The sequence below is a fragment of the Panthera leo genome, chromosome A2, assembly GCF_018350215.1.
Source record: "Panthera leo isolate Ple1 chromosome A2, P.leo_Ple1_pat1.1, whole genome shotgun sequence".
Lineage (NCBI taxonomy): Eukaryota > Metazoa > Chordata > Mammalia > Carnivora > Felidae > Panthera > Panthera leo.
In genome coordinates this window covers 120080731-120104227 of record NC_056680.1, presented here as the reverse complement: position 1 = coordinate 120104227, position 23497 = coordinate 120080731, and the positions used below count along the sequence as shown (strand labels likewise).

Genomic DNA, 23497 nt, shown 5'->3' with positions numbered 1-23497 from the left:
TCAAGAGTCTGGATTTTATCCTAAAGGCAGTGAGGAGGTAGGTATGCCAAGCAGAGCAGTACCATAACCGCACTGGCATTCTAGAATGATCCCTGCGGCAGCCCTGGGGAAACAGATCGAATGGGGTGGGTAGGCCCCTGAGAGGCTTTCTTGTCCATCGTAGTGACTCTCGCTGTTCCCGCCCTTCCTCAGGAGCAAGGTCGCAAGCTGAGGAAGACCATGCTGGAACTAGAGAAGCAAGGCCTGGAAGCCATGGAAGAAATTCTGACCAGCTCTGACCCTCTGGACCCCACTGAAGTGGGCGATCTTTTCTATGACTGTGTTGACACTGAGATTAAGTTCTTTAAGTGAAGTAAGCATTCCCTCTCCCCTTCTTATTTAAACGTTCCCACCTTACTAAATTACCAGCAAAACAAACCACTCTCCTGTTTGAGTAAAACGAGAAAGTTCAGACGTGTGAAAGTCACACTCTTGTGTTCTGCCCTCAATCCCAGCAACGTCCCCTTCTTCTACAACGTAGCTCCCCCTTTGCAGTGTAACGTGTATCCATTTGCCTGTCTTTCGATTGTGTGACTACTTGTGGATGTTCAGCTGCTATCGTTGTATTTCAGTGACCGTGGACACACTAGCCTTCTCACGGAGGACGAGCATTTGTCAGGCCTTCACGGGGGCTCCACAGTGCTGAGTGTGTAAGAAAAGCAAAATCTATTGAAGTCTTAGTCTTTCTTTCAGTAATGGTTCCTTTCAGGTTACCAAAAGGCCCGGGGCTTTTGTGTGTGAACTTGAGCGGGAAGCTTCCCGGCCTCCCCTTCACACGAGTGCAAGCCCGTCGTGCAGAACGTCTGCAGATGTGTCTGCTGAAGGACACAACCAATGGGAAGGAACAAAGGGGGCTCCTCTCTAGTCGCAGCTCATCCTGATTCTCGTGGTTCTAAGGGGCCTGTCCTCTGTCTGCTGCGCTTGTGCGCAGTGGACCCACAGACGGCTCCTGAGCACGGGAGAGCTGGTTAGCGGAGTTAGCTAGAACTGCCTGTGTTGGAGATTCCGAGGCAGCCATGCGCGTGGCCTCCCCACATCCCCACGTGGCTCTCCCCAAAGGCCTGAGGCTCTCGCTGCACAGCAGCACGCCCACCCCTTGGCCTTGCCTAGAAACGATTTCGGGCCTGGTTATGGCCATCTACTCCGGGATTAATTAAATGGCCCTGTGGCATGGTTCTCCACCCCCCCCCCCCCCCCCACAAAGCTGCGTATCTCTCCAGCTAATGAGGGAGAGAAAAGGAGAGACCGTTGGCTGTTCAGATGCTAGCTAAAGTAGCTGGAATCCGAGCAGCGACTACATTATCTCAGCGGAGACTTTAATTAAACTGATTTGTTTCCAGTGTCGCGTTCACACGAAGTATTTGACTTACCACCAGAGCACAGAAGAGCATGTGAGGAAGACCAGATGGGCCGGGCATCGGGGAGACAGAGGGCAAGGAGGTGGCAGATGGAGGCAGAAGCAGGTCGCCGCAGGGTAGCGATCCAACCCCCAGCCTTCCTGCCCGGCTTGTTATATCCCACAAGGCTGTGTACGATGCACCTGGCTCTCCCTGGCCCTCCCTTTCTTTGTTCCTCGTGCCCCGTGACCTGGTAGCTGCCCTCACGGCGAAGGCAGCCGCGGGGGCAAGGGTAGGGGGGCTCCCCTCCAGCTAGCGAAACTCTCACCCACTCCGGAGATGGACAGGGGGCAGAGATGACGAAGGGACGTATATGCGGGTCAGCAGCTCCTGGAAGAAGGGCAGCCCCACTATTCCAGCCTCACCCCCGCCGCTGGGGCCCCGTCGTGCTCCGTCACTGGTAGGAATTTGCAAGTGGAAATACTGGGAGTGTCAGTAATCTTCGAAGTGACCTTGGGTTCGGGACTCTGCACCGACAGCGGTGCACGACAGGCAATAAGGGCCGGAGGGGACGTGGGTCTCACACACAGATGCGGACACGGAGGGTCACGGGTTTTATCGGGACACAGCTGGTTTCTCTACCAGCTCCCCTCCAAGGGTGTAGGTAAAAAGGCACCACGAGCTTTTGGTCCGGCAGTTTTGTGAGTTCTGTACGTAAAATCACAGACGACAAGCGGTGGGAGATGGGAGGGACGTTTGAGAGCTGACAGGGTCAACACGGCCATTCGTGGCGGCTCGTAGCTGCCGTGACCCAATCAGGGCTTTCACGGGTGACGAACTCAGGGTCTTCTGGTAGATGGAACAGCCATTCTCAGAGCATCTGTCTACAGGTGCTAAGTTGGGGGAGGGGGAGGTTTGGAGGTGACGTTTTCGGTGCCTCACCCCGCCCAAGTCCACCTGCTAGGTGGTTATTTAAAACAAGGGGATGTGTTAAGCCACCCCAAGATTTCACCAGGTGGTTTCACCTCTACCTATTATAGAAACATCTCATCGGACCTGACGTGCCTGAGATACCCAAGGTGATTTGGGGTTTACCAAAAGAAGTCTGGTGAGAATAAATTACACGGGGGTCTGCTTTCATTATTATGGGCCAAACATTATTGTGGGCCAGCCAGTCTATGTGATTTCCTAACCACCATGAAGTGGGAAATACAATGGCTACTTCTCTTAGGGGACACTGACCTTTGTCCAGCGTCTCAAAGAAGGGCCAACCCTAAATGAGAATTGTCTGGGCTAATGGTGTGCATCACAATTGTGGTGCCCCAGTCTTGGGCCACCATGGGCCATGGCAGCCCTCCATGGCTAGGCCGGGCAAGAAGTTCAACGGAGGCTGGGACACTTCTGTCAGGCACAGAGGGGGTCTATGTACAGTCAAACCCCCAATAATAGCATGGGTGAATTCTTTGCGCATTTGGGCGGTGTGGAGAAAGACGAGAAGAGAGTAGAGAATCTGTTGATGTGGCTGGACCCCCTTCTAGTGACTTCTTTCTACTTACGTCCACTGCTTGAAATTCGTTCTTGGATTTTGAACAGGCTGTTGGGGGAAGGTATGTGTCTTTTTAAATTCTCCAAACAGACCCCGCTTTTGAAAAATGCTTATCATTACATGGATGAATTCTTGACCAGGGATTGCTTTTCTAAAGGCAATATGGAGAAAATGAATATTCAAGAGGAACTAAGAAAACAATGGTTAAAGGTCAGTGTGTAAATAGCTTCCTGAAAGAACCATTTGTGTGTCCCTTAAGACTTGGACAGGGGAGGTGTGCGTGCTTTGTGCAGCAAGAAGACATGGCTGTAAAGGATGGAATTTCTCCCCCAATCCCATGCCCCGTAACCAACCATAAGCCGCTTAGTCTTGTCTAGTAGATGGCATTGCCGTAGATGAAGACAGCCCTCATCCTCTAAGGGAGCAGAGGCTCCAGTAAAAGTAAATTAGCAAAGCAGAGGTAGTACTCTTCCTTCTTGGAGGTGGTTTGGAACTTTCAGTAGAATAAGCATATACTTGAAATTCTGGTGATTCTTTAGTGCCCAATAACATAAGACACAGTGTTCTTATTAGACGGTCTTCCTTACAAGCTAACAGAGCAGGTGTGTGCCTAGTAGATACTAGCAGTGAAGTTCCTTCACTATTGGGTGAATTGCTAGGTATAAAAAAAAAAATTGCCAACCAGGCAAACTACTTTGCTCCCTAACTTATGTCATCCCGCACTGGTACAGGTGTCACACAGCTCTGGCCGGCCCCAGCAGGGAAGCCGGGTGGGACCAATGTGTTTGCAATGAAACCACTCACTGCATCCTTGACTAAAGAACAGTCAAGTCATTTGTCGGGGAGGTCTTCAGCTGAGCTCTCAGGTTTAGGAAGGAAGCACACGGAGGAAGGAGGGAGGGAGGGAGCCCCCCTGGCTGGCCGTTCCCGTACGGAGGGGGTGGGGTGGCAGGTCACATGCATCTGCTGTCCCAGGACCACCCTGTGCCTCCCTGTGGCTGTGGCGTTTCATTCTGCACGGTCCCAAGCCCCAGCTCTCCTCCTGCGGTTTGTGCCAAACGTGCCGTATCTGACCAACTCCCAACATTCCGAGATGTCACCTGCAGATTTCTCATGGGAATGCATTACGTATGTGTTTGCAATCGTGCTGTGAGAAGTTCCATGTGTGAGCTGGAAAATGCTATTGGCAGGGAATACTAACAAAGAAAATCTTTCTGTTTCCTGCAGTGGGAACCGACCGTGTAGTCTTAACAGCCTTTTGTACAAATATCAACAAACCAGATAACTTCCCTATCCAGTGCTTGGCCTTGGAATTGTCTCTAAATACATCAAGCATACAATAAAAAAAAAATACTGAAATTAATGTCCTTGTGTTTCATGAATAAATGTGGGCATCGGTCACAAAAGAGAAAAATGTATGAAGGGGGATGTGTTTTTCTGACCGGACTTGTCATCAAACCCAGTCAGCTCAGTGTTTCCAACATGGTATACCGTTTGGTGAGTAACTTCACTCTTTGCAAATAAACACAAAAGCACAACCCATCGGGTTGGCTACCATCAAAAAGCAGAAAATAAGTGTCGGTGAGGATGCTCAGACATCGGAACCCTGTATGGTACTGGTGGCCGTAAAAAATGGTGCAACCGCTGTGGAAAACAGTATGGCAGTTCCTCAAAGAATCGGAAAAATGGGATTAGCATATAACCAAACAATTCTGCTTCTGGGCATATGCCCCAAAGAACTGAAATCCGGGTCTGAGGTACTCTTACTCCCGTGTTCACAGCAGCAACATTACGCCCAGTAGCCACGGTGTGGAAGCAATGCGAGTATCCACTGAGATTATTCTGAGTAAAACAAGCCAGTGTCAAAAAGGCAAACATTGGGGCGCCTGGGTGGCTCAGTCAGTTGAGCGGCTGACTCGGCTCAGGTCGTGATCTCGCGGTCCGTGAGTTCGAGCCCCGCGTCGGGCTCTGTGCTGACAGCTCAGAGCCTGGAGCCTGTTTCAGATTCTGTGTCTCCCTCTCTCTGCCCCTCCCCCGTTCATGCTCTGTCTCTCTCTGTCTCAAAAATAAATAAACGTTAAAAAAAAAAAAAAAAAAGAAGGCAAATATCGTATGATTCCACTTACGTGAGGTCCCAAGAGCAGTTAACTCACAGAGCCAGGAAGTAGAATGGCGGCTGCCAGGGGCTGGGGGGGCTGGGGAATGAGGATTGTTGTCTGAGAGGTAGAGTGTTTTAGTGTAATTTAGTTTAGTTTTTTTTTTTAAGGTTATTTATTTATTTTGAGAGACAATATGAACAGGGGAGGGGCAGAGAGAGAGGGAGAGAGAGAATCCCAAGCTCTCTCAGTGCCGAGCCCACTGCAGGGCACGGTCTCACGAACCGTGAGAGCATGACCTGAGCTGAGATCAAAAGCTGGACGCTTAACCGACTGAGCCCCCCCCAGGCGTCCCTGAGCTGTGCACTTAAACGTGGTTATGGCGGTAAGTTTCCCTGACGCATATTTTACCACAATTCAACAAAACCACACTAGAAACGGAAGTCGAGCTCGTTAGAACGGCTGCCGCCTTCTGTGCCGAGCATCTTCAAGGCTAAAGCCAGAGCAGCCCCGAAAGAGGAAACGATGCCATGTAAGAGGAAGGCCAGCTCTCTCCACTCTTGCGACCTAGAAATGCCAGGTTGCTTCCATGATTTGGTCTCCGCCGTGACAGGCAAAAAGCAAGTGAGTGTCTTGTTTGTGAAAATAGGACTTAGTCACGGTCACAAGGTGACCTGTGTCAAGGTCAGAGCAGATGACTGCCTCGTTGATACAAGGGACTGCTGGCTCTTTAACCTGTATCTCCAACTCTCGTCTTCCCCACAAACGCGACATTGTCCTGCGAAGCTCCAAGGTGACAGAGCACGTATTAGTTTGCTACGGCTGCTGTAACAAAGCCACCACGAACCGGGTCGCTTAAACAACGGAAGTTTATTGTCCCACAGTTCTGGAGGTGAGAGACCCAAAACCCGGGTGTCGGTGAGGGTGGGGTTCCCTCGGAGGGCTGTGAGGGGGAATCTGTCCTGTGCCTCCGCCCTGGCTTCTGGGGGTTTGCTGGGGGTCATTTGGCATTTCTTGGCCTGCAGCATCGCCCCAGTCTCCGTCTTCGTCTTCACACAGCGTTCTCCCAGTGTATGTGTCTGTGTCCACGTTGCTGTTATTACAGGGACACCGGTCATACTGGATTAGGACCCGCCCTGCTTCGGTACCCCCTTATCTTCAGTAGCTACATCTGCTACCTGATTCCCCCATCAATACCAGAGATGAGGGAGCGAGGACTCCTCCATATGGATTTCTGGAAGACATCATTCAACCTATAACAGAACAGGTTGATGAAGGACGCCCAAAACTCTGGGACGCGGTGTTAAGAATTCAGATCTTGCTTCTGGAGTCCACAGCCCTTCCTATGAAGCTGCTTCCCTCACCCTTCTAGGTACCACCTTTCCCACCCTTAAGTCTATCAGAGGTGCCTAAAACGACAGCTTCTTCACCTCTGCAGCCCATGGCTTTGAAGTTCATCATCCCCTTTGTCAAGTCTCTTCGGCCACTGCTTTCCTTCTCTACTCACCCTGGCCCTTTGGGTCATTAAAGGGCTTATCTCTACCTCTGCTAATAAGAGGGCAGATAAAACAAGTCGGGTCCTTTACTAATTCGGATGCAAAGTGTGTGTAGCCGCTAGCTTTGAAATTCGCTTCCAGATGAGATTTATTCCGGGAACGTCTATGAATTCTAACGACTGCGCTCTCCTTGTTATCCAACGGCAGAGCCAGTGGAGTGTGGTCTTTGAGCTTCTTTGCTACCATCTAAGCCGAAGGGCTGGGGTGTGGGTAGCCAGTGACGGCTCTGTTTGTGACTCGGCATGTAACGAGCCCACTGCTACCCTAGAGCTGGGCTGTGCCAGTACCTGGGTCTCTTGGGACCCAGGGGTTAAGGGCTTGTCTAGGTCTAACTTCACTTCACCACTGTATGCTTAGGTACCTATTTGTGCCCCCATTTTACAGGTGAGGAAACTAAGGGGCAGACGGGTCACATAACTTACATTCTCCAACTCGTAACAGGCAAAATAGAGACTCAGATCTCTGTTTGGCCCCAGGCCAGCTTACCTAGCAGGTGAACCGCATCTCCTCTGTGCCACAGGCCCCCTGAAAACACCACAGGGCACATCAAGGTGACACTGCCTCGTAAAGATTCTGCGAGGGGTTTGTGAAGTTGGGGGCAGGCACGAAGTGCACTTAAGAGCAAAAGTGGTTTCGTTTTGACACGAATCAGAGGAATTCCATAAGCAACGGTCTCTGCCCATTTTACATTAATAAAACAATACAGCGTTACCGATTTTTTAGGGCAATGTATTTGAAGGGCACCTCGTGGCTCAGTCAATTAAGCGTCCGACTCTTGATTTCGGCTCAGGTCACCATCTCACGGTTTGTGAGATCGATCGAGCCCTGCGTTGGGCTCTGTGCTGTCAGCTCAGAGCCTGCTTGTTATTCTCTCTCTCTCTCTCTCTCTCTCTGCCGCTCCCCTGCTCATGCTTGCTCTCTCCACTTCAAAATAAATAAGCAGTGTTTTTTTTTTTTTTTTTTAAAAAGGGAAAATACATTTGAGAAAGATTTTCCCTTGGTTGCTTTTCCCAAATACCCATCCGTTCCATTGAGCCACAAAAGCTAGGAAAACACCATGTCGTAGGTTAGTGAAAAGCATCAGCTCAGAACAGAAACGCCCCATTTCGGATACAACATGTTGCAGCAGGTGTTGGTTCCCGTGTGAGTATCTCCCGTTCCCTGCCATTCTTGGAATAGAAGCCCTTCTAACCCTTAAAAATGGTTGGCCTAGATTGGTACTGGTGTCCCTCAACGGGTTTTAACAAGGACACGAGCAGAAGCATTTCCACTTATTAAAGTTTATTAGGTACAAAGAAAGGAGTCTGCGGAGGGCACATCAATAAATACAAAATACATATGAAACACGGGGTGGGGGTGGGGCACAGGCGACAGTGTTAGCAAGACGCTTGAGAGCAGTGAGGGTGCTGTGATTCGTCGTCGCCTCTGCAAAAGTTTACGGTCAAGGGGCTTAACCTGTCCTGCCAGAGGCAGGCACCACATGAGTTCGAAGGGTGTGAAATTCAGTGATAGGTCTCGAGGAGAGGTGTGATGCCAGATTCCTGAGATTTCTCCCTAACTGCAATTTTTGGTTTCTGCTCATCCCTTCCCTCTGTCCTTGATGGCTTTATTTTTCATTTCTGTCCCAGTGGTGTGGAACATGAGTGTATAAACACCTCATCAGGGCAGTCAGTCTACTCTGAAGGTGGAATTGTCTTTGTCTTTGGCCTTCTTAATCGTGATCATTAAAACCCTTGTAATTATTTTACGCAACCGGGAGGGAGACGGAGGGGATGCCGTTATAATAAAGAAATTCTGACCTTTTGGAAAGCTTCCGGAGCCAGTAAAACAAATCGGCTATGCCCAGAGCCAATGACCTGCAAAAGCTGCTTTTCCATTGATTTAGCAGTTACAGTTTGGCATGATTGATTCCCCAGAGAAGGGCACTTGACCTTGCTCACTTGTAGGACGCCATCTTACTCTTTACTCTGGACAACAGCTGAGCGTATGCACTCACGTCTGCCAAAACCTTCCTCACCGGAAACCTCTTTTGGATGGCTTGGTCTGGGCACGCTGTCCTTCAGGTGTGAGCACCTGAGAGGGTTGTTCTAAAGGACATTAATTTTTCCACTGCTCTGCCCGCCTCTCCCTCTCGATTTCCTTTCATCTCCACCTGTTTTGAGCACGGACCCCGGGGTCAGTCTGTTTCCTTCTATGTTCTGTCCTTCTTCTGGTATAGCTTCCCCTCCAAGGACAGGGGGCATTTGGGGGTCAGGTGCAAGCAAAAACACACTTCTGTTCTCTTCCCAGCTCAAGAAAAAGGGTGCGAGAACAGCAGTCAGAGCCCGTCCAGACCAGTTCCATATTCGGGGGCCGCTGTACTTCCACCCTTCTCCCCCACAGAGAAGTGCCTGCGGCAGGGAAGGGGGGATTTGCTCTCAGACCAGTCAGGTCCTCTTGAGCTCAGAAGGGAGCTGAAGAAGGGAAGGGAAGCCTGGCGGGTGCTTCCAGGGTCCCTAAGGGTGGGGGTGAGGCACCAGGTATGTGAGGCAGATATTTGCTAATATGCTTCGGTCTGTACTTTCTCGTGTCATATTTTCCGTGGAAATCCTGCTCCCGGGGCGAAAGACAAAAAAAACAAAAACATCTCTGAGATAGACTTTGTAACTGACTATAATAAGGAGTCACGTATGTTTCCAACTTGCAGAAAAAAATACCAAAATCTCATAAATCTCGCCTTACCCTGGCTGCCAGGACTGGGGCTAGGGGCTTCGTGGGACAGGGGGAATGGGAACGTGGGTGGGGAGGGGCACTGTAAACGGTAAAGAGCACTGGCTACTTGTAGGGTCATTCAGTTACAAAAGGGCCCTGTGGTTGGCATTGGAGGGGCCACGCCCACTCTTGCCTTAATTTTGCGTTTTATTTACATTAGGCAGAAAAAAAAAAAAAAATCCCTGTACTGCAAAACGAAGCGAGACATGGCATCTCGTTCACTGGAGGCTGTGTGGCATTGTCTGGGTGTGGGGATACACTACTCTCTCTGAGCTGCATCATTTATAAGGCATTATTTGGTTTGATTTTGCGGTTTGTACGATGAGAATAAAGAATCATGCCAATAAGAAGCTGTCATGGATACTGCGACTTTGGGACTACTTGCAAACTAAGGAATCTTCTAGAAACGGTTCAGAATCTAGGAAGGGCCAGCCTGCACGCATATGTACAGTCATGGAATGGACACCACGGGGTGGGGACAGGGCTCTGTCTGTACCGACAGATGGAGGACAAGATGCGTCTTAAAAAGACTGGAGAAACATAATGTGTGTGTGTGTTTAAATTACTCAAAAGTCGACTACCATACTGACTTAAAGCCTGTGCAAACTACGTATTTACAATAAATAAATGCTCCACTCTGAGCTTGTGTGTCAACCGAATTACAACTCGAGTGTGGTGAGGACAGACACGTTCTCCTGGGGATGCCCATCTGGCAGTATGGAACCCCAGGTGGCTCACAGGACATGGGCTTCATCTGCCTTCTCACCGGAGGGTCTTTAGAGATAACTGCGGAAAGACAAGAACATTACCAGGTGGACCGAAAAGACGCCTCACACACAAACAGCCCACCCTGGGACTGGGCACCAAAGCCTTTCTGCATCCACGTAAGGCTGCCAGGGCCTGATGTGTCATATGGAAGGGGCTGATTTTTACCAAGGGGGTTGTGGGTGGACGCGGGATGAAATGGGACATGTAATTGATGGCAAATGAAGGCTTAATGCCATCTTACATTTATGGGACCAAACACCAGTACCTGGCAGAAACTCAAGAAAAGCAAAGAACTTCTGGGAGATCCCAACACAAGGCAATGGGAAAGAGAGAGGGCCCCAGGCCTTCAGGTTTCCAGCCCAGGTCTCCCACCCTTGCATGGATCACTCAGGCCTCCTAGCCGGAAAAGAAGAGTGCCCCCTGGGACAGTTTGCTTTGTCTACAACCCTGTGATCCCTCCGGGTGATAGCTTTTTGTCTCACTGAAGTGAAAAGGAATTCACACGGTGTCCAGCTAGACGTAAAAGAAGATCATCTTGACTACGGGATGCCCAAGAGAGACTTCACAATCCATCCTGGACTAGACTTTCATGGGCTCTGGTGAGTTAAGTGTGTGCCTGCCATGAGGCCAGAGACGGGACGCTGCACCATGGTTAATCATTCTGGCTGTGCCTGAGGGTGAGGATAACTCCTATCCTGGTGATTTGAACACACCAGGAAAAGCAGAGAGGTATTGTGGGAGGAGCACCGCACAAGGAGTCAGAAGTCTGGGCATGTGACCTCGGGAAAGTTCCTTAGCCCCTTGGGGCTCAGTTTCCTTGCCTGAAAAAAAAATGTCATTAAAGGCATCTCTCCAGCTTACATCAGAAGGTACCTAAAAGGATCAAAGGAGATCACATATGCAAGTGATCTGAAAAAATGTAAAGAACTGTATAATGTGGGGGCTTTTATTTTGATTATTACTATATTTTTTCTGACCACAAGAGTAATGTATTCTCTGCAGAAACTTCAGAAATTCCAGAAATGCGCTAGGAAGAAAGTAAAAAATCAACTCTCATCTCCCAGAGTGCCTGCCTGTTAATTCTGTGTCTATTCCCTCTGTCTTTTGTCCTATGCATATACGCTTCTCCCTTAACTGCAACCATACACCCAGTTTTGAGCCTGTGATCATTTGAGTGGTTATCACAATTCTTAGACGAGCCGTGGTTGGTTAGAAAAGGGGGTGTTCGTCCTCCTGCAAGGAAATCATCCTGGCATCCAGGACCTTGTTCCCCTTCTCACGTCCCTTGCCATGCTGTCCCATGTGGCTGCAGAAGGGGCCAGTTTAACAGGAGGCCACCCTCTTTGCCACACAGAACTGTGAAACAGGAGGAGGCCAACGCAGGACTAAATGCTTGTTTGCAAAGTGATAAAGGGCCTTTAATGATGAGACCCTGTTGTGGGCAGTGAGAGATGTCACTTCCGCCCAGGGGCAGGAGATAGTCTGTCCAAGCTGCCTTGCGTGAGAAGGAGGGCATTTTGTCAAAGACTCTTATCCCACAAGAACCTGTCTGGTTCTCTTCCCAGCTTTCCTCTAGCCACCAGGACTTGAACTGTAACTAAATTTGGCCAAAAGAAGCTATTTTGTCAATGGGAGAAAAACCCCGATGGGTGCGCTAAGATACCCTGCGTTCTGTGGACAATACAGAATCTGAATTCAATTGGATACATGTCACAGGGTTTTGTCTCCAGGCTTCTCAAGCCATTGGAACCAGGGAAGAATGAACTGGGGGGGGGGGGGGTGAATGGGGGCACTGTTGCAGAATGACTCGCAGGGGGTTCTGGGTTGTCAACCTTGCTTCTGGATGTGATGGGGATTCCCCCTTTCGCTCTTCAGAGCTTGAAACTGTAAGCGTTTCATTCTAGCTGCAAAGGTGCACCAAATGGTCTTCCCTGAGGAAAAAAGAGTCTGTGCAAAGATGTCAAGTTTCAAGGAGAAAGCACACGCTCAGCATTTCTGGGGGCTCCCGGTTTTTACATTCAGAGACCCGAGGGACGCGTTACCTGAGAATTTCTGCCTTTGATGTCATCCGAGCTCTGCCCTGCCGCCTCGGCATGGAGCCAGGGACCAGGTGTCCGGCCTGAAAGAAGAACGATCTCACCGTCTCTTGGCCCGGGGACCGCCGTGCGCTACACGGAGGAAACGCAGACTACACGGGCGCTTAGAGCAACAGCAAAGGAATCAAGGGTAACATGAGCCCGTCAACCTGAAACCTTCGGGCTCCTGGCCCTAGACTGCGTTTCCACCCACTGCTTCCATGTCACAGACCGGATGCCCAGGCATCTCGACCAGTCTGCTGGAAGGAGAAGCGGTTATTAAGGCCTATCGTCTAAATGCACGTGAGCGCTTCTTAGCTCCAAACGAGCCACCCCCTCCAGACTCGCTCATTTGTCCGGTAGCCCAAATGTGCCAAGCACCGTGCTGGGGTTGGTTAAAAAAAAAAAAAAAAAAAAAAAAGGAGCAAAAGGTAAGTATATGCTGAATAAATCAGGCTCCATTCCGTGAGGATCCAACTCGTTCTCTAAAATACACTTTGTTTAAATATTACACGAGTTACACATAAATATATTCTCATTAAAGGTTCAAAGGATATAGGGAAATAGGAAATAAAAACGCAAAACAACCTCAAGTGCGTCTTTGCCTGCCCTCCTTCTCATCCCATTTTCTATCCTGAAGTCACCACAATTTAACGCTTGGTGTTTATCCCGCTAGATTTTTTTTTGGCATTGACTTACATATATGTGTGTATGTGCATACATATGGGTTGGTTTTAAATCCACATTCCCAGGCCTTCCGGGACTTTTCCTGTGAGTCACGTGTTCCAAATGGTGTCCCTGATGCCTCTTTGCTGCATGAAGTACGAGGCTTTTCCGTCCTGCCTCTGTCACAGACTCCGAATTAAACACGCATTGTCCCTCCAAACAATCCAGGCTGCTGTGCTACTTACAAAGCAACTGAAAAGCAGAACTACTCATCACAGATCATTTATGGTAGTGAAATACTGATAACACCCTGTGTTCAACGAAACTATTTAGGAAATCCAGGGTTCACAATTTCGGACAGGGTATGAAGTAGCCATTTGAATGTTTACAAAGGCCCAAGTAATTTGGGGTGATGTTTGAAACTTAGGAGAAAAAAAGCAGGCTAGAAATTGTTTAAATAGGATGACTGGAACTATTTTAAAAATGGAAATAATATATTGATTCCTCCTGGATGTACTATTTTGTTTGAATCTCTTGAAAATACTTTAAAGTTTTCTACAATGAACATGTAAGTCATTTTAAGAATCTGTTAAGATACAGGTTTTTTGGGGGGTGCCTGGGTGGTTCAGTCGGTTAAGTGTCCAACTCTTGGTTTCGGCTCAGGTCATGATCTCAACGGTTCGTAAGTTTGAGCCCCACGTCGGGCTCCTGCGCTGACAGTACAGGGCCTGCTTGGGGTTCTCTCTCCCTCTCTCTCTGCCCCACCCCCGCTCATGCTCTGTCTGTCTCAAAAATAAACAAACATTAAAAAGATTTTTTAAAAAATAAAATAAAAAAAAAGAACTAGTTTATATCCCTACCCGATCCCATGCGTCTAGGGCCCGAGAGCAGCCTGAGTGACCACTGCTGAGGCCTCCTAGCAAAGAGATGGCCCCCAAGTTACTGACAAAGCATTGTTTATTTCATAAACCAAGCCAGCCTGTGCCTTTTTGCAGGCATAGAGATACTTTCTTTGTCTTTTTTTGGGGGGGGGATGGTGGTTACTGGTTTATTGTATACTAAAGGATAAAGATGAACAGTGAAATGAAGAGGTATGTATATAGGATGAGGTCAGGAAGGCCCCAGGGAGCAAGAGTTTCTGTCTTCATGGAGTTGGGTGCACCATGGATGCACCATTTTCCAAAAACACGGATGTGTTCACCAACCTAGAGGCTCTCCGAACCCCCTACGTTTGGGATTTTTATTGGTGGCTTCACCTTGTAGGTAGACGTGATCGTTCATTAACACAACCTCCAGTCCCTCTCCCCTTCCAGGAAGAAGGGGGTTGGGGCTCAAAGTTCCAAGCTTCTAATGATGGCTTCATCTTTCTGACGACCCACCCCCACCCAGGATCCCACCAGGCATTGCCTCATTAGAACAAAACATGTTCCTATCACCCAGGATATTCCAAGGGATTCAGAAGCTCTGTGTCAGGAACCGGGGTCAAAGACCAAATATTTGAACAAAAGGTGCTGGTAGTATTCTTATCCCTTAGGAAATGACAAGGGTTCTAGGAGCTTTGTGCCGGAAACTGAGGGCACAGGTGAAATATACATTTTCTATTATTTCACAAAATACAATTCAATCCATCACATTCTCCTTTCGAGAGCGGGCTCCCGGAGCTGTATTTATGCCAGTATAGCTCGGGAGGCCCAGGAAAGTCACATTTTTCAGGAAGGATGCCTTCGGCACAGAAATACTTTCACGCCAGAGGGGGGAAAAAAGTCATTCTGTAGCCAACGGGAGGCTGGACTCTGCAAGACCTGGAGAAGGGCCAGGGAGGATTTACAGACGGGGCTGGCCGTTCAAGCTGGGTCTCTCTGAGAGCCTTCCAGAACTCCGGCCAGCCTTGCAGCGACTCAGCATGCTGAGGGGGGTGGGTTAGCACAAGGGTGGACTCCTAGGAGAAGCACAACTAACTGGCAGCCTGGGGCCAGGATGGGCTCTCCAAGCTGAGGTCCACGTGGCACCAGGGGGAGAGGTAGGAAGGTGTGCAGAACACCGGACACGGAGCAGAGACCTTGGTGCGAGCCCCAGCTGTGACCAGGGGCAGGGCACTCGATTTTTGCCCGGGTTTCTTCAGCTGTACGTGAAGGAGTTGGTCTGAATGACCTCAAAGGGCCCTTTCGTTCCGATGCTGGAGGCCTCTCACAGTCTCCAACCAAAGCAAATGACAGGTTTTGCTGGAAATGACAATTCTAGTATTTGCCAGATTTAAACCTTAGAAAGTGCATATCTGGCCTTTCCTCTCCTTCCCCGCCATGACGTCATGGTTGAGGTTGGTGTGAACCCCGCCACTCCTTCCTGGACCACATCCGCTTGTACAGAACTTAGTGGGGTCACCCTGTGTACCGTGGGGCCACACTTCCCCTCCACAAGTGCTCAGGCCAGGGACCGGCCAATCAGATTCTCTCCCCCAATAACCTGGAGTTCTTTTTTAAGTTTATTTATTTATTTATTTATTTATTAAAAAAATTTTTTAATGTTTTTATTTCTTTTTCAGACAGAGACAAAGCGTGAGCAGGGGAGGAGCAGAGAGGGGGGAGACACAGAATCGGAAGCGGGCTCCAGGCTCCGAGCCGTCAGCACAGAGCCTGACGCGGGGCTCGAACTCACGGACTGTGAGATCGTGACCTGAGCTGAAGTCGGACGCCCAACCGACTGAGCCACCCAGGAACCCCTATTTATTTTGAAAGAAAGAGAGAGTGCACGAGTGCAGGAGGGGCAGAGAGAGAGAGAGGGAGAGAGAGAATCCCAAGCAGGCTCTGCGTTGACAGTGCAGATCCCGTGGGGCTCCAACTCAAGAACTGTGAGATCAGGACCAGAGCGAAACTAAGAGTCAGACACTCAACCGACTGAGCCACCCAAGCGTCCCTCCCAATAAACTGGAATTTTAAAATTAGCATTAATGATCAAAAAGTAATAAGTATTTGTTACAGGAAACTTGGACAAAACAGTGAGGCATAAGGACAATAACCACCACCCAGCATTCTACCTCTGAGTGCTAACCACTCTCAACACTTAGTGTATATGCTTCTGGCCTCTTCTCTCTTCTGTTGATTTGGTCAACAACTTATTCTCCCTCTCCATATAGATTCACAAAATGATTTCTATTTAAAAAAAATTTTTTTTAATGTTTATTCATTTTTTTTTGAGAGACAGAGAGAGTGAGCAGGGGAGGGCAGAGAGAGAGACACACACACACACAGAATCTGAAGCAGGCTCCAGGCTCTGAGCTGTCAGCACAGAGCCCAATGTGGGGCTGGAACCCACGAACGTGAGATCATGACCTGAGCCAAAGTTGGACGCTTAACCGACTGAGCCACCCAGGCGCCCCCACAAAATCATTTCTTAATTGAAGAAGATGATAAGGCAGAAGGAACAAAAGTGACGGGGCAGGGAGGGCTATCAAATAAAGAGTGGTCAGGGAAGAAGCGTCTGATAAAGCACCATTAGATCAAAGACCCAAAGGAGGCAGGGAGGAAGTCTCATGGATATCAGGGGACAGCGTCCCGCAGAAAGAACAGCAAGTGCAAAGAACCCAGAGCCCAGAGGTGGGAGTGCGCTTGGAGTTTTCTACAAGCTCCAAGTTGTCTGTGCTGTTGGAGCGAAAGGAGGTTCTGTGGGGAGTGCGGCTGGTTGTGTGGGCACTTCACGTAGGTCTGATGAGCCAGGTGGGAATTTCTAATGGATACAGAACGAGACAGGAATTCAGTGGAGGATTTGAAGCAGACGGTGGCCTGACTAGACTTGGGCTCTAGACAAATCATGGGGCCTGCAGTATGGGGCAGGGAAGCCTGTTGGTAGGTCGCCTGCAGTCTCCAGATGAGAAATGACAGTGGTTTCGGCCGGGCTGAGGCTGAAGACGAGGCCACAGAGATCAGATCGAAGATATACTTCAGAGGAGGAGCCCCAAGATTTTTCTGGTAAGTTGGATGTGGAGCAGGAGAGAAAGAAAGAAGCCAGAGAGGACTCCAAAGTATTTGGTGTGCCAAAAAATGGGGAGGCAGCAAGCACAAAGTGGAAGGAGGGAAGAAAGCGAGGGATGCCAGAAAATCTAAGTGAAGATGTGCTTCAGAAGGAGGGTGTGACGGACTGCGGCTAATACATCTGACCACTGGCTTTGGTGACATGGAGGTCCCCTGGAGGCCTTGCTAAGGTCTCTTTCCATGGGGTAGGGGTGGGGGAAAATGCCTGAAAGGGCAGAAGGGGAGGAAGAAGGCATGGCACTGTCTGTGAGCGGAGACATAGCCCAACGACCAGAGTAGGCCAAGGGAGACGCTTTATAGGCACGATAACACCTTTGCCGGTTCAGAGGAATAAAGGAATAATCTAGAAGGACAGGAGTAGTGGTAACAGAGTGGGATGTTGGAAGATAGCTTATGAACGAGTGAGGTCAACAGTGATGATCAGGCACGGCTAAGATTAAGCCCAGGGCAGGCTCCTCACCGCCCTGCAGCCCTCTGCAAAGGCAGTAATAGATGCTCAGCTTCTGGCAGAGTCTACGGATTCTCTGTCTTGGGACATCTAATCCTTTGATTTCATGACACGAACCACCCAGTACTGTTAGGGCAGCACTTGGTGGAGAAGTTCCTTTGCTAATGGAAATCGTGGTGGCTAGTTTTGCCATAAATGTAAAGTAACTCTTTTATGTATTATTCTTTAAAATTTTTTAATGTTTATTTTTAACAGAGAGAGAGAGACATCGTGAGCAGGGGAGGGGGAGAGAGAGAGGGAGACACAGAATCCAAAGCGGGCTCCAGTCTCTGAGCTGTCAGCACAGAGCCCAACGTGGGTTCAAACTCACGAACTGTGTAATCATGACTCGAGCCAAAGTTGGACACTCAACCGACTGAGCCACCCGGGCACCCCAGTAACTCTTTTAAAATAGGAACTGGATCATAACAAGGTACCACTTCATGACTGTTAGGATGGCTACTATAAAAAAAAATGAATAAATAAGTAGAACAAAACAAAACCCAGAAACTAACAAGCGTTAGCGAGGATGTGCTGGAGCCCTTGTGTGCTGTTGATGGGAATGTAAGATGGAAATCAATATGGTGTTTCCTCAGAAAATTAAAAAATAGAGTTACCATATGATCCAGCAATTCTGGGCATATACACAAAAGAATTGAAAGCAGGGACACAAAGAGGTATTTGTACATCCATGTTGACAGCAGCGTTATTCACAATAGCCAAAGGTGGAATCCACCCAAGTGTCCGTGGATGGATGAATGGGTGAACACATGCCATACGTACATACAATGGGATATTATTCAACCTTAGAAAGGCAGGGAATTCCGACAGATGGTACAAAGTGACTAACCTTGAGGACATGGTGCTAAATGAAAGAAGCCAGTCTCAAAAAGTCAAATATTAGAGGATGCCACTTATATGAGGAACCGAGTAGTAGTCCAACTCTTGGAGCCGGAAAGCAGAACGGAGGTTGCGATTTTAATGGGTTTACTGGGTACGAAGCTTCAGTTTTGTAGGATGAAAGGATGAAAGGGGAGGGGCAGAGAGAGAGAGAGACAGAGTCCCAAGCAGGCTCCACCCTAACAGCGTGGAGCCCAGTGTGGGGCTCGAACTCACAAACCACGAGATCATGACCTGAGCCGCAACCAAGAGTCAGACGCTTAACTGACTGAACCACCCAGGGGCCCACTAATGCATTTTGAGAACATTAAGAAATTAGGTAAAATCACCCTGTCAAAGGAAGAAAACAGCTAACACCTGCAGGGTGGAGACAGTGAAGAGAACAGGTAGAAAAGCTAAGCATTAGGGGATCTGTGGGCTGTGTGTGTGTGTCAGGAGCAGAGAGAGAAAGCGAGCAAGCGGGAGGAGACAAAGCCAGAATTGCTACAAAAGAGTGTGAAACAGAACCAACACCGTCCCCCAGACATGAAGAACGCGAATCTCGGGGAACCAGGTCAATGGGGAGAAGGAAGAAAGCTGTAAGGAGAGACGTAACCAGACAGGCATGAACTGTATCAGACTCACACTGATAGAATTAACAAGGTTCTACCCTAACTGCTCACAGGGATGGCAGGAACATGCTAATTTAATTGTGCTAGGAAGCCACGGGAGTATTTTATGCCTGTCAATGCCTCATCAACCTAAAACCATATTTTATTTTTGAAATTGCAAATACCCTTTCCGGTCTGTGGGATGTCAGTTCACTTTCTTTCTCGTTTCCTCTTTTTTTTTTTTCTTTTTTAACTGCATCTTCCTGAGCCTCAGATTATCTTTTTTGTGCGTGGGCACTGATTTGACCCTCTCTCTGAGACGAGAGGAACGCAGTGCAGACTGCCAGCTGTGTCCTCCTGTGGTGGCTTCTCTTCCGTTCTCAGGGAGGAGACTGGGCACCCAGGGCTCAAAGTACGGCTAACTTTAGAACTTGCTGAGTCTGAAGGTCGAAGGACTGCACAGCACGCTACTGAGAAAGGCCGCATAAAAGAAGGAGATTGCGAAGAATCCGCTTTTCTGGAACAATTTAGTGCAGCGATCAGCAAAGTATGGCCGGCAGACCAAATCCAGCCAGCACCTGTTTTTGTTAATAAAGTTTTATTGGGAGACGGCCGTGCCCATCCATTTATGTGTGGTCCGTGGCTCTTTTCAGGTCAAAATAGCAGAATCGAGTCGTTGTGACCAAGAACGTGTGGCCTGCAGAGCCTCAAATATGTCGTTTCTGGCCCTTTAGAGAAAATGTTTGCTGACCTCTGGTCTAGGGTAGGGGCCACGTGTCACATTCACGTGTTACAGTCCGGGTATAACAAAGAACGGTGGGATTTGGGGCATGAAGGTGGCCGGTGAGCAAACCCTTGCTTACGGAAAGGAAATGAGCCTTGTACTGACTTCGTCTTTGGCCCTCCATTCTGTCTTGCTCTTCTCTTCCTCCTCTTTCTCTTTAAGTTCACAGCAGTAGTCTTTACATATTATTTAAAAAACACACAAGGCCACTTCTGTCTAAATGTGCAATCCCACAGGCCAGCAGAAAAAGACCTGCCCAGGCTGATTCCAAGGGCACCTGTGACCTGAGCAGGGCACAGGCTCGAGCTCCCTGGTCTGGCTGCAGGAAGATGAACGCTGGAGAAGAGTCCTTGCCAAAAGTTCCTCTGAAGGAAGAGGTCAAAGAGCCCAGTTCATGGTCTTGGGCTAACCCAGGACACTGACGGTTTTCCGTGCTAGTCTACAGATGTCTGGGATTGGGGGCCTCACCCATGCTGTGGGGTGGGAAACATATGACCCTTACCCCATGTTGCCGTCTCTGTCCCCTCTTACCAGCTCCTGCCCAATCGGATTGGCTCAGCACTGGACCAGGACTGGCTCATATTAACTGACAGGCAGCATCACTGTGTGGTTCACAACCCATCTTGCTTTTCTTGGCTTCCTGTTTTCCTAAAGTACTTGCCTCCCTGCCCTTTTGGCCCTGAGGGGCAGGCCAGACTCTTTCTCTTCCACCCTTTGGGCTAAACAGGTAAGCAGAGTGCAGGCTTCTCCTTGGAGGCTGTCCACACGATGAAATTGGGAGAAGGCAGTTTCTCCCCAGGCTGAGATTTTTCAGCCTTGGCTGGACATTGGAATCACCTGGCAACTTTCAAAAATATGGACACCTGGATCCCACCCTGCATATTTTGATTTAGTTGGTGTGGGTGCAGTCTGGCCTTTGGGATTTTTAAAAGCTCTCTGGGTTGTTCTAATGTGTATTCAAGGTTGAGAATCATTGACCTAAGGACATTCCCCATTTCACAGTCTGCTAGAGTTCTGAATTGGGGTTTTTAAGAATCTTCTCTAGTTATTAATACAAAGCTCCTGTGTCCCATTTTGCTGTCTTCTCGGGGTATTCAGTTCCCTTGTCAAAAGCCCTAAGACGGGGAGGGACAAGTGGTGAATCTAGGCACTCAAATCCGAAGCCAAACAATCAATGCTGGAATAAAAAGCTTCTAAATGAATCCTTGGGGGGCAGGAAATGTTCTGACACTTCCAGAAGCACGGATAGCACTGTACCCTTGAGTAGTGAAATCATGACGTCATCCTTTAGGCAGCCTGTAGCCCATCAGTCACACTAAGCACTTAATTCTGGGTATAAACCAAGAGGCTTCCCAAGGTGGTACTTACTTCTGGGGATCTTGCTGGGGTAAATCTTCTGGCATGGTTTATACTCATCTGGAGGAGGAAAGTCTTCCACAGTATGAAACGTGAATTTCGACTCAAAGTCATCTGCCCACGTGGAAAACAGCAAAATTACTCTAGTTATTGTGATGACCCAAGTTTTGAAAATTTCCAGGAGCACACAGGTGTGCCTGCCCAGTGCAAGGGTTTTAATGGCTGGGCGATTGCCCCCTAAGACACCCATCTACCTCTCCGTGTTTGCTCTTTAGCTCGGACAAGGGGAATCAGGAAAAGCGAGGTCAACAGACTCTCCCTGATCACCCACTCCGGTTTGCTTTGACCAACATCTTAAGGAAGCTTCTAAAGGCAGAAGTGCCACAGGGCTATCGAGGGTCCAGAGTCAGAGGTGGGGAACGTGACAGCAACACGGCACCAGCAGAGTCCCTGTGGCCTGAAGCTACCCCTGAGCCCCTGGGGAGGCCTTTGTTTGGGAGGGGTGAGTAGAGCAGGAGTCGCAGCCCGGCTGGTGGGAAGGAGCACGGCCTGTGTCTAGTCGGGGACGCGGGCTCCCCAGGCGGGGATGCAGGCTCCCCAAAGCGAACAGGATTTTCCCTGAGCTCCTGACTGCAAGAGGACAGGTGGCGTTCGGCCCTTTCATGAGCTGAGTCCCTGCTTTGTGATCTAGGCTTTGTATCTGAGCCCAGAGAACCTTCCTTCCTATGTCCAAATTTTTGCCCTACCTCTCCCTCTGTCTAGTGGGCCTTCTATTCGTTCTTTCGCCGTTTCCAGATCACTCTATTCTTTTTTAATCCAACATGCCTGGATTTCTCCGTGGAGACAGACACATACACGCAGACATGTGCAGTTTAAATGTCGGTATTCTTCCCTCTTTCTCATCTCAGATAGATGGTTAGAGGAATGGGTTCTGGAACCTCCCAGAAAGCCTCGCGAGAAACCCTATTTCACACAACTTGTGGGCTGTTTTGTGCTAGAGTGAGCTCCTGCTTGCACCCTGAAGCATTCACCCTGAAATGGTGGGCTGGCAAACTCCCTCCAGGGGCCAGGGAAGCCCCTTCCTCGCTGGCAGCCAGCACGGGTCGAGGGCGGGCCCACTTACCGATGATATGCAGGCTTCCGTTCCGCAGCTGACCTCCCGGCTGCTGTGTCGGGGTCCAGGCTAGGGCCTGCTGGCTTCTGCTGGAAAGCTCCGTGGTGGGTGACCTCGCAGGCGGTGCTGGGGGTGGATTTAGCTTTCCCCCACTGGTCCCTTATAGAAAAGATGCCAGAGTATTCAGACACAGGAATGGCAGAGGCTATAACTTTCGGTGAGAGGTGCCAAACTGCTCGGGACCGAATTCCAGTTCTCTTGCAGGGATAATGACACAGCATCCTTGCGCCTCAGTTTCCTCAACCGTGAAATGGGGATAACAGTACACCCACCTTATAGGGTTGATGTGAGTGTTGAATGAGTGAAGTCAACTGGCGTGTAGTAAGGGCTCAATAAATGTTAGCTGCTGTGGCAATGTTAATGGTGACAACAACCTTCAGTATCAGACGGCACCGTTCAAAGAAGGGGAACCATTGCCCAGTCTGAAGAAAGGGAGGGACTGTCTGTGGGTGAGGTGCAGAGGGAGGTGGGACGAACAAGCTGTCGGGGCTTGCTCCTATCCCCGGGGTTCTGCTCACGGGGGTTCCCCTGCACGGCAGACACTCTTTCTCCTTCTAGTCAATACCTAAATCCACCCCACCCACCAGGGCCCAACTCAAGTCCCACCTCCGTCACCAGGCCCTGATGATGCCTGTGGGAGGCTCGCTCTCCCTTGTCAGTACTCTGTTGAATGACTCATTGGCAATTAAGAAGGAGCACGTCAGTGTGGGTGTTCTACTCTTCACCTATTGAAACGATGACCACCACACCGCTATTACCTGTGACAAAATGCCCATGATTACAACCTCCTTCTCTGCCCCCCAGTTGGCCTGAGGCAGAAATTGCCCTCATGTTGTCCGTGGAAAACTAAGTTCCACATCCAAAGACACAAGGAGACGGGCCAGAACAGCATCTGCTCCTGGCCTTGAGCTTACCACCCCCGTCTTCCCTTTCTCAGAATCAGGACCCACTAGGATTTACTGGCTCCCGTAAGCAGACTAAAGGGGTGAAGGGGCTACGGTGGCTGCTGACTCCTCTTCTGGAGGAAAAACTGTCCCTTCCTATGGTAAGGAGGTGACACAGTGAGCCCCTGCTCTACACAATGCACTTCAGGCACATTCTCTCACTGAATATTCATAACGATCCTCCATGAAAGATGTTATCTCCATTTGCCGCCCCCCCACCCCCCCACATAAAAGCAAGGTTCCAAACATTTAAAAACTGGCAAGAGGTTACACAGGAGTGGATGGGGAGGCCAGGTTGAATTCAGATGTCTCTGAATCTAAGGCATTGTTGTTTTCACCATCCCATGAATGAATCATGGGTGGCTGTCTCACTACTAGGAATGCTGGCCTTATGGTGACC

At 49.3% G+C, this 23497-nt stretch overlaps 2 protein-coding genes across 3 annotated transcripts in view; one reads left to right on the top strand and one right to left on the bottom strand.

The window, feature by feature from the left end:
• SCRN1 (secernin 1) overlaps positions 1-3246 on the top strand; it is a 62350-nt gene extending 59104 nt beyond the window's left edge. For both annotated transcript variants that reach the window (XM_042921216.1, XM_042921206.1), the window contains one exon: positions 193-3246. In XM_042921216.1, the coding sequence (XP_042777150.1) occupies positions 193-351 (159 nt within the window). In that variant the 3' untranslated portion in view covers positions 352-3246. The remainder of the gene's footprint in view (positions 1-192) is intronic.
• A 4592-nt stretch (positions 3247-7838) lies between these two features.
• Positions 7839-23497, bottom strand: part of WIPF3 (WAS/WASL interacting protein family member 3) — a 37155-nt gene continuing 21496 nt past the window's right edge. Inside the window, exons 6-9 of the mRNA XM_042927348.1 lie at positions 22103-22252; positions 20992-21093; positions 12136-12212; positions 7839-10111 (exon numbers count right to left, since the gene is read on the bottom strand). Coding sequence (XP_042783282.1) covers positions 10088-10111; positions 12136-12212; positions 20992-21093; positions 22103-22252 — 353 coding nt within the window. The 3' untranslated portion in view covers positions 7839-10087. The remainder of the gene's footprint in view (positions 10112-12135; positions 12213-20991; positions 21094-22102; positions 22253-23497) is intronic.